The following is an 11453-nucleotide window of genomic DNA, read 5'->3' on the forward strand; positions in this document are numbered from 1 at the left end:
TATGACATTCTCTAACAACTGAACGAGATCTCTATGGTTGTATGTGTGTCTAGTATTAAATAAACAATTTGATAATTACTTACGATAACAGGGAAAATAAGGCTTGTTCGCTGGAGACAGAAATCTATTTAGGATAAAAGTCACAAACAACAAAAGTAAAACAACTGCTGCCCCTTGTTATGATGAAGATTGCAGAACATGCCATATGTACAAGGGTAGTGGTGGTGGTGGTGTGTGTGTGTGGGGGGGGGGGGGGAGTTGCGATAGGGATACACATGTAAAACGCATCCGTTGGTTTGTGTTTTAAAGTCAGTTATTTTATATAATGCCCCCCCCCCCCCCCCCCACCCCACACTACCCCTCGACTTTTATTCTGCAGACTAACACACCTCTATCCAACCCAGGTTTTTTTTCAGAAATGTATTCTTTGTGGAGGATACTTGCATTTTTTAATATTTTTTTTTGGATGGAGGAGGGGGGCAATTAAAACTTTTAGGGGAGCGGGTGGTTGACTTGACTTAGTCCTCTTTGCTCATTATGGAACATAGGGCCTCAACCATTTCTTTCTGTTTAATCCGATCAGGGGGAGGGGTTGGGCAATGGTTAAAATATATTTTTCTAAATAAATTAAAACATTGTTTTTTGTTACGTCCAAGGGGGGGGGGATGGGGGGACGGTCGACGAATCGTCTCTCCTTCCCCACCCTGAGATAAACCTGACAAAAATGATCAAACCCGCTATCCTAGACCCCATCAATACACAACAATAATGTAAAGCAACCCATAGTATGATGTCAGTTACTTATCATTGTCTTTGCTGAAACTTTTAGAGTCTTCTGTTAAGTGCAAATAAAAAAATCGTTCCTAAATTAATTTTCGCAAGAAATTGTGTTACTTTATTCTAAAATTTTTAATATAAAACGCAAATGATTCTAAAAAGCGCTATTAAGCAATTGGCCAAGAATCACAAAGATCAAAAGTTGATGTTTTTGTGAGTCTAGAATGTTGAGCAGGAAACAAAGAGTCACATAAATCAAGTCAATGATGATGTATTTTTGTGACTCTAAAAAGCGATGTTGAACAAGAATCCCAGAGTCACAGAGATCCAGATGACAAAGAACACTACAAACGAGATGGCGTCTATGTGTTTGCCTATTATCTTGTACTTGTTTACGCGAGGTGTCTCCCGCTCTTCATCCTGATTGGCTGATTTCTCCGTGGAACAATACGGCGGTGATTCATCATTGTATGACATCACTTCAGTGACTTTTAACATGGATTGCTTCCCTTGCGGTTGGACGTGGATTTTATTTCTAGACGTGGTTGACATGGGAGCGACAGCCTTGCGGAGGTTAGTGATTTTGTTGAAAGCTGATTTAAAATTATCTTGGGCCTTGAGATGTATAACCTCTCTCTGAAATATTAATTTGTTAATAAGAGATTTTAATATTTAATATTTTATTAAAAGTAGTTTAGCTTTTGTTGGCCAATAAAAATGTAAAATATTTATTTATATATAAATATATATATTTTTTTTTTCAAACACAAATGAGCTTCATAAAACAAAAAGTTAAAAGAAAATGTTATTTTACTTAAATGAAAATTTTACAATTCAAAAACAAAAAGTCCGGATATTTAATTTTAAAAAGAATAAAGTAAGTAGGCATATACAATGAATGTTGTTATGTAATTGCAGAATAAAAGTGGCTTTTCATTATAAATTGTCACTACTAAATTGAAAAAAAACACGTCTTAAATAATGGATTACAAATATTGAATTGTATTTTCTAGTAACGAATTCTATTGCTTGTGTTGTATTTGCTTTGACAGTGTTTTGGTCTAGCTAATAATTTCTTTCATAGCTAGTAAGTTATTTATATAATTGTAGGTATTTTACCGATATCTCCTTTTTAAAAATGTTCTTAGAATAGTATCCTTTCTTCAATGTATATTATGTCCTATCAAAAACGTTTAAAAAGTGTACTTACTTCTTCTAGGTTGTTAAGGAAGACGATGATGATGCTGTCGATAACGGTGAGCATGGAGATGATGAGGAGGATGAAGAGGTAGAGGGTCAGCTTTGGTGTGGTCAGTGAGGAGCTGGGCAGTAGAGAGCTGACGATGCTCATGTAGACAGAGAGGGACAACAACACTGTGATACCTGGAGGTCAAAAAAAGACCAAAAATCATTGACATTTTTAAAATCAAGATATGTATTATATATATATATATATATATATATATATATATATATATATATATATATATATATATATATATATATATATATATATATTTATAGTCTAATAGACAATTGAATAACTGCTCATTGGAAATTCAAGCATAAAGCCTGGTCCATACGTTGAAAAGAGCCATAAGATATCCATTTTTCAGACCCCCTCTCTCTCCATGCAGCTGGTGGGCCCAAGAGACAGGATGTTACGAGAACAGCTTGGAATGAGCAGTTTCGCAGGATTTACCGAAATAAAAGCAAGGTAAATTACAAATAAACCTACAGCGTGTGTGATTTTGACATTCGTGTAGTGCATGATTTATTCGAGTTTTATCTTTATTCTGTATTTTGTTCAGTTATTCGATTATGCTTTTGATTACACAGCTGTGCTACCCACAACTAAGAGACATAACCCAAACAAATACCTCTATCTATACAGATATCTATAAAATGCGACAACTCACCATAGCCAATTTTGTCCCCAGATTCCACTGGAATGACGAAGACGAGCAGATTGAGGAAAGAGAGAAACACGACAGGGAGGATAATGTTGATGAGGAGAAAGGTGGGTCTCCTCTTCATGTTAAACGTTATCTGAAAAGTATAGAGTCAAGTCATATTCATTGCATATAAAGAGTCATATAAAAATGTATCTTAAAAGACAATTTGTATTTTCATTCATATTTTCAGTATATTGTCCTTATAAGAAACTAAATTCAACGAATTATATAGGTGTTAATTTTTTTATATGTTGGTTCGTTTTTAGAACGTATTATACGTTGGTTTTATAATTGATTATATAAACTGTATAAAGCAGGGTTTTTTTTCCAATTGAGATGTAACAAAAATATGGCTGCATTTTACCCCGAGCGATAATGGACGCATCCAGAGAAGTGAAATCTTCAGGATGCGTACAAGGGCTTTAGATGAAGGGATCATTAGCTGCTTATACATTACGATCCCTCTCGAACTTTTCTGGTATAATCCAAAAGAATGCTTAGCATTTCTTTTGGTACCACCTTTTGATGCAAAAGCTGCCCTAACGAAATCCTCACGCATGAGAATCTCCACTCCTATTTAATTTCGGAGGTTTTTCTTCTAATGAGCTGCTGTCCCCAGCAAATGAGCGTCAGGGACCCGAGGATTTACTTGGGAATTGCGAGTTAGAAACCATCAGCTATCTACCCGCTCACTTCGTGACGACGAAACTCTATAGCTATATATAACATACGTAAAAAGTTAGCGAATTGGACGCTCAAAAATCCAAAAGAATCCAGCTGTTTCTGTGATCACAGCATATGAGTGATTGTGTAGTTAGTTTACGCTCAGTCACTCAAAAAATAGCTGGGTATCCATCAAAGCTGGGTGTGCTCAGTGACTCGAGTACGGACTTTACGGTTCAGCATTTGTGCGCTCTACATATTTTTCTCAACGCACCATATTTTAATAACATCAAATCATGAAGAATTAAATCCCTGTATGAGCTTCTAGCATGAATGCTCATGCGATCCATTTGTCTAAAGAAGAATGTCATCCCTATATGAGTTCCTAGCATAAATGCTCATGTGATTCAGTTGTCTAAAGAAGAATGACATCCTTATATGTGTTTCTATAATAAATGCCTGTGTGTGTAATACTCACTATGACACTGGACATGTTTAAAGACCCTGTGCTGATAAATGTGGTCCTCACGCTTGATGAAAGATACTCCCATTCTCCGTTTGTCGTGAAAAAGTTCAGACCTACTTTATCCGGATAGGTCCAGAACGACATTTCTACTGACGATAGGGTCATGGCTACAATCTGCAATAAAATTATACAGTTTTTACCTTGTGGTTTGTTTCGGGTTTCATTTCTATAAGTAGGAACTAGTTAATTAACATGATCAGTTTATTCCTAAGACAACGATTAGCAAAGAATCAAAAGATGATTTAAGTTAATGCCACTATTTTACTGAAGAATAGATGTATTATTAAAATAACGTAAGTATTAGGCAACATAAATATACATTTTATTAAATTCTACACTCACCCATGGCTGACAAAAGATTAAATTAGTTATTTTAGGTAAGAAAGACATGGTATTAGCCATTAAAACGTAATGTTATGTTGTAAAAGGCGTTTTTTTTTCATTTTTTGTTGGTTATGAGAGAGTTACTATCACTGAAACAACTCACAGGGCTAAATTTGCCTTGGGTAATTAAATGTACTGTAATTGCTTTTTACTTTCTCGTATACAAAGTATAGAAGAAGCATTCTAATCGTCTAAAAATCGAAATCGAGATTTTCACTAATTTCGACGTTTTAGACCTCCGTGAGTCGTAAAGACTTAATTTTGCAATCTTGTCTGTATGTCTGTGTGTGTGTGTGTCTGTGTGTATGTGTTTGGTTGTGTCCGTCTGTGAACACGATAACTTAAGAACCGTTACAGCTAGGTTGACGAAATTTTAAATATTAGTATTATATTAAATGTGTAATAAGTGGAACTTATTCTACTTTTTCAGTTAGAAGAACATGGTTGGGATTTTTTAGATGACTTCGTGGAAACAAAGGGATATATACTGGTATACTATATATCGTGTAGTGTGGTAAATATACAAGGTGTTAACTAAGAGGACGTAATTTATCTTGGGGCTATTGACCGGGTGGGGGTAGGTTGAACTATGTAATTTTATATGATACTATTTCGATACTTTATGTTTGTATAATTTATTTGTATTATGTTGTTACTCACTAGGCAATGGAAAGTAAGCAACAAGCGGTTTTCTGTTAATGGTTTGAATCTGATGCTTATACAAAGACAAGCCGATAATAGCTAGTAATATATAAAATATAGGTTGTTTAAGGCTGTTTTAAAGCGTGTGAGAACACACCTGGACTGCACAGCTCTGACTGTCAAACGGGTAGTCCGTCAGGTCCAGTTCACAGGAAGTTGTCCACAGAGTTCCTGGTACCCATGATACTTCACCAGACTCGAAGATAAAAACGGGGCTGGGAAAGTGAAATTATTTAAATAAGAGATAAATTTAAAAAAAAAAAAAAAACAACTGTCTTGGTCTTGGTCAATGCTACACACTTTTAAACACGAGTTCGCTGGTTTGCTTTCTGCGCTGGAGTTTGATGTCCACTCATGACTGATACTTACCTAAAGTGATTCTTGCAAAAAGTATAGCAGCTATACAATACATATATATGCTAAGGTAAGATAAAATGACTTACTCTACTTCATCTGCCTTGTAGGGTTTTTGTTATAAAAGAAAACATTAGATTCTACTTGCACTGTCTATGAGATTGATGCGAGTGTTTGTTAATTCAAGTTTTTTTTTGGGGTGAGTAGAATAAAATTGCATATCCAATTTCTGTTTTATTAGTGCATTTTAAAAGAAAATATACTCACGCAACGTCATCGCCAAACGGGTCCCGGTTCCCTAACGTGTTCATGATGACCACACGTGGTCTCCAGATGTCCTCTGGGACCGGATGTATCACATACTGTCCTCCATATTGGTTCCTATCCCACTTCAACATCTGTCAGATAAAACATCTTTGTACTGAATGTGTTGTACTCCTTCTATTCTCTTATTTAAACGCCTTTGGGGTCATCTATAAATGACGTCACACTTTTTGACGATTTTTACCTTCCCCGTCCCACCTCCACTCCGTCACACATCTTCACAAAAAGCCAGACCCTAACCCTAACCCTAACCCTAACCCCCCCTGAAATCGACATCACACCTCAGCCTACAACCCTCCTCAAAATTGAAGTTGAATTTTTCTTAAAACATCGATATTTTTCAAAAACCTTGTCTGAACTCTGTCAAAAAAAAGGGTCTTTTAATCAATACCTATTGCAATTCATTAAGTTCTGAAACGCGAAATAATGTCTAAATAACGTCTAAAATTCATTTTCTAACATTGCTTTTTTAAATGCAAAAGTGTGACGTCGCACCATCTGAACCCCTTCCCCCACCCTTCCCCCTCATCACACACCGTCACAAAATTACGGACCCCCCTCTCCTCCTACGAGTGTGACGTCATTTATGGACGACCCCTTTACTAATGTATACGTTTTCATTGTTTTAAATTATCCGCAAAAAATCAACTACAGTTAAGTATTTAGTAAAAATGTTCGAGTAAAATCGTTAATAAAAACAGTATGGAGTTCGAATCCGAGCACATGGGAATGATCGTGTCAAAATTGTCTGACTACCTGCTTCCTACAATAAATATATCATTTTTTCTATTTTAGTATCGCGATTCAACATACAATTTAAATCTACAGTTCGATAACTAGTTCGATAACGAGAATCTACAGAAACGTTTGTGAAACGAAATAATGCTGTAAATAAGATAAACACAACTGATCACATGTTTAATTAGTCTTCAACATCAAATAAGAGATCTCTAATTTAACGCACAAATCAACTGTTTAATGAATAAATCTCGAATAAACTTTCTCGAATATTCTTATATAACACTACGGGGAATGGCAACGCGGGATAGAGACATGATTTTTAATCAATTTCTAGTAACTTAAACTATTTAAATAGAATCTCGTAGAAAAAAAAAATGTGTACCAAGTAAACGCCAAACAATCTATTTATAATAGTGCGGAATATTATTAGCTTAAATTACTACTTCCGCTCAACGAAATCTACTCAAAATTTGACATAGAAGGCAAATAAAATTAGATCTTTTACTTTTATGTGAAATGTCGTTTATCTATCTTAAACAGTATTCAAGTTATAGGCTTTTAATAAACTAAAAGTAGAATAAGTTCCACTTTAGGTTATTGAAATTCCAATTGTTGAAGTCAGCAGTCAAGTACAGTTGCCTTTTAAATGGCTAGAAGCAAGCACTGGTTTGACATTAAGTGTCATTTCAACAATCAACTTCGATATAGGTACATATCTACGGATATATCTGTCTAGCTTTGACTTTGGCAAAACATTTTAATATTGTTTATCCTTTGTCGTAAAAGGATTAAACACATTTTTTTTTCGTAAACTAAAATTCCTTAATGACATATGTGTGAACATTATTGCTGTTTTAAGTGTAAATATTTTCGTCAGACATGTATTAATTCCAGAAAAGTGTTTTAGGTGTTACTGAAAATGTCTGACCTGGTCGATCCAGACAAATCCCAGGAAACCGTTACAGGTAAAACTTTGCTTGACGTCATCCAACTCTACAATAGACAACAGCTCAAACGATACATAGACGTATAGTGTCGAATTCTGGTCAAGAATTGGTCTTATCTTAGGGTTGTATTTCGAGCTATCCAAAAGATCATTGAAAATGGTCATGGTATCGTTGTAGGATTGACCGTAGACACGAACACACAGCAAAGAAATAAATACAATTAAAATACATTTTGTAACACGACCGTACATATCCATTGTATGTCTAGTATTGAATAAACGATTTGATAATCAGTAACTGATCGACGATTTCAATAAGATGGTATGAATATCCAGTAGTGAACAAACGATTTCGATAATCAACAGCTTCTGAAAGAATTGAATATGGTAGTATATATGTCCAGCATTTAATAAACGATTTGATGATCACAAACTATATAATTCTCTACAGTGGTATGAATGTCCAGTTGTGAATAAACGATTTGATAATCAGCCACTACTGAAAAAATTAAATATGGTGATATATATGTCCAGTATTGAATACACGATTTGATAACCACTACCATGTGAACGAATTTATTTTCTACGGTGGTATAAATGTCCAGTGCTAAATTCACGATTTGAAAATCACCAACAACTAATCGAGTCCCAGTTGGTGGTCGATTGACTAGCATTGATTCCAGGTGACTGGGGCTAGCAGTCGTGAGGTAAAGGTAAACAGTGGCAATGGCATGACGTAATTAGAGCAGAACGAGGAACCGCCAGGTGAATTTTGGAGGTGGACGTTATAATGGTCACACTGTGTTGAGTGGATAGGTTGTCTACGTCAAAATGGTCGTAGTGTGTAGAGTGGATAAGTTGTCTACGTCATAATGGTCGTAGTGTGTGGAGTGGATAAGTTGTCTACGTCATAATGGTCGCACTGTGTGGGGTGGATAAGTTGTCTACGTCATAATGGTCGTACTATGTTGAGTTGTTTATAGTGGTTACATGTGTACGTCATTATAGTGGAAACGTGTGTACGTCGTTATAGTGCAGGGGTCTCCAAACTTTTCAGCCCGAGGGCCGCATTAACTATCAAATATAAGTTCGGGGGCCAGAGTTTCTTTTTAGGTATATCATTGGGGTGGCATTTTTCCAAAGCCACCTACAACAAACATTTTTTTCCGTGGACAAAAATATCTCCGAGGGCCGGATGAGAGGACCTCGCGGGCCGCATCCGGCCCGCGGGCCGTAGTTTGGAGACCCCTGTTATAGTGGATACGTGTGTATGTTATTATAGTAGTTGCATGTGTACGTCATAGTGGAAACTTGTGTACTTCACTATAGTGGATACGTGTGTACTTCATTATAGTATATACGTGTTTAAGTCATTATAGTGGATACATGTGAACGTCATTCTAGTGGATAAATGCCTACGTCATTTAAGTGGATACATGTGTACTTCATTATAGTGAATAAATGTGCACGTCATTATAGTGGATACAAATGTACGTCATAATGTCTGTACTGTTTATATTTGATCAATGTCTGAATATAATGTCGGTACACTCAACTTTATTAGATAAATCCGCCTTTGTTATCGCAGAGTAAGAAGGTTAATTAATGTTAATTTATAATTAGCAGCCTCGAATCAAACAAAGGCACTACAGGTAAAATGTTAAACCCACTACAAGTCGTCCTGTTGATAGCTTTGTGTGATCGTGCTTTGGTAACAAGTATATAGTGCGTGGCTGGCGACATTGTTAAGTTCTTTACTTAAAGGGTCTTCAACTCTGACACTACAGCACGCCCCAATGCCAGTGCCATCACGATATGTAATGTTTTAAATTGAATTTTGCGTTGGTCAATTAATTGATTATAAAAGTTTAATGAAAAATGAATTTAGTAGCACGACTATCTTTGATTGTAAAATTTTAATTTTTTGATGTGTTTGCATACCTAGAATTATATAGGCCTACTCATTTTCGAATACACATTTTTACCCCTGTTTTCATACCTAGAATTTACATACAGCTCTTTGTATACTTTTGTTTGTATACCTTTATTTGTGAATGAACTCATCAGAGACGGACCAACTACATTGTCTATATTTTGTGTTTATACTCATTTTAACAAGTCCCTAACAAAACGGTTTATAGATTATTATCTATTATGTATGTAAGCTTCATCGTAAGAACTAAAAATTACTGAAGTTGTGTTTAGAAAATCATGCATGGTCGTTATCATCATTATTCCTGTAGACAGCTTGTACACCAAAGGGACATAACCACACCTCTCAATCATACACGGCTCTTTCCCTCTTTCCTTATAAATTCTATTCTACAGCCTGCCTAGAGATAATGATGTTATTAAATTAAGACCATCGTCGTAATGATTACCATAACCGGCTCGTAAACCAAATTATTTTCAACTATCATCATTAAAATAACAGATAAAAAAAGCGGCTTGTTCGCTGGGGACAGCAACTCGTATAGTAGAGAAAATACAAACATCAAATAATAATCATTAAAAAAGTTTTAAAAAACCCACGTTTTCTGATTGAACTAAAAAGTAGAAAATAAATACTATACATACAATAATGCAAGCGATCACTCTACTATAAGCTATCAAAAACGTGGGTCGCCGAAGTAAAAGTTATATTACTATTGATTAGATAATACTATTGACTTTTATTAGGGAGCTTGTAGAGAGTCAACAGTATTAGAAACTGTAAGAAAATCACGGCGCCCCACGTTTTTGATAGCTTATAGTAGAGTGATCGCTTGCATTATTGTATGTATAGTATTTATTTTCTACTTTTTAGTTCAATCAGAAAACGTGGGTTTTTTAAAACTTTTTTAATGATTATTATTTTCTACTTTTTAGTGTTTGTCTGTTTGTTTGCATGTAAATCTTGCTATCGATTTTATCTTTTCACTTTTTTTTTGGGTAAACGAAGACAACTCGTAAAAAGACAACTCGTAAAAAGACAACTCGTAAAAAACACGTTGTGTGAATACGTTACTGACTAGAACACATAGATTTGAACCCGTGTCGAGTGGGATAGCAATCGTGTGCCCAACCACTCGACCATATCGTCTCCCCCATACTGGCCACCAGTTGTTACGTTATGGTTGTTTGTACACAAACACAGCGTGACAACTACTCAGTAAGCAAAAAGAGGGGGAGTGCCGAACCTTGTTTTCATCAAATTACAGTTACTGGGTAATGTCCCTTTTCCCCCACGTTTTTTGGTACAATTATATAGCGGTCTAAAATGATCAATAAAATGTTTCCATGGATTAATTTAGTAATAAAAACAATAGAATATTCAATTGTCATCCAAAACAAAGCTTCCCTGAAAATTTCAGCGCGCTAGCTAACTGGGAAGTGCCAGAAATTTCGATCGCAAGATTTGATTGGAAAGACAAACACAGAAACACACAGAGAAAGCAAGTTAAAGAAAACGTGGGAAAAAAATAAAACAATGGCGCCTTGCAAGGTTTATGTGTGGTCGAAAGCTATGGAAGCAAATCCTGAAAGAAAACCTTTGCTGATGTTTGAGTCATTGTAACATTAGGCACAATATGTCGACACGTAATATCTAATTATGTTACAGGGAAGCCTATCCAATATCACAATTTTATTTAGAAAACAGAAAAAGAAGAAAGGCCATATGAATCTAAGATTCACGTTTTATTTAGAGTGTGTTTAAATAAACATAATTCCCACGCACATACGCTGTAAGGTATGTGAAAACGTGTTTAAGAATGTGATCTTATGTGTACGTGTTTATAGGTTTCTGTACGCACTGAACTTTTGAGTATATAATGTCTTGTGTAAAAATCTAAATTCAAGTCCCATAACTCTTTGAGTAGTGCTCGAAAAGAGTTATAGTTCCTTAACAATATTTGAAAGCGCCATTCATTGTGGAAGTTTACCCAATCTATACACTAAAACAACGTTTTATAAGATTAAATTGCGACAATTTTTCTCTCATATTCAATGCCCATACAGCCTAATCAATACCCCAAAAAAAAACGTTGAGACTCTTCGATCTGCTGGTTATCGAATGATCGATGCCGCATACAACTTATTG

The 11453-nt window shown here is 35.4% G+C and overlaps 2 protein-coding genes across 2 annotated transcripts; both read right to left on the reverse strand.

The window, feature by feature from the left end:
- Positions 1-1008: 1008 nt before the first annotated feature.
- LOC131943035 (uncharacterized) lies at positions 1009-2134 on the reverse strand. The gene is made up of 2 exons (XM_059303043.1): positions 1988-2134; positions 1009-1413 (listed from the first exon to the last, which is right to left on the reverse strand). The coding sequence occupies exons 1-2, from the start codon at positions 2126-2128 to the stop codon at positions 1063-1065; spliced, it is 492 nt and encodes a 163-aa protein (XP_059159026.1). The 5' UTR covers positions 2129-2134; the 3' UTR covers positions 1009-1062.
- Positions 2135-2302: 168 nt separating this feature from the next.
- Positions 2303-7537, reverse strand: LOC131943013 (acetylcholine receptor subunit beta-like 1). The gene is made up of 6 exons (XM_059303018.1): positions 7355-7537; positions 5629-5759; positions 5105-5222; positions 3874-4035; positions 2697-2826; positions 2303-2349 (listed from the first exon to the last, which is right to left on the reverse strand). Exons 1-6 carry the CDS (start codon positions 7535-7537, stop codon positions 2303-2305), a joined length of 771 nt encoding a protein of 256 aa, XP_059159001.1.
- Between the last annotated feature and the right edge of the window lie 3916 nt (positions 7538-11453).

Source organism: Physella acuta, unplaced genomic scaffold (assembly GCF_028476545.2).
Source record: "Physella acuta isolate Inbredline_101_S28 unplaced genomic scaffold, ASM2847654v3 ptg000438l, whole genome shotgun sequence".
Lineage (NCBI taxonomy): Eukaryota > Metazoa > Mollusca > Gastropoda > Physidae > Physella > Physella acuta.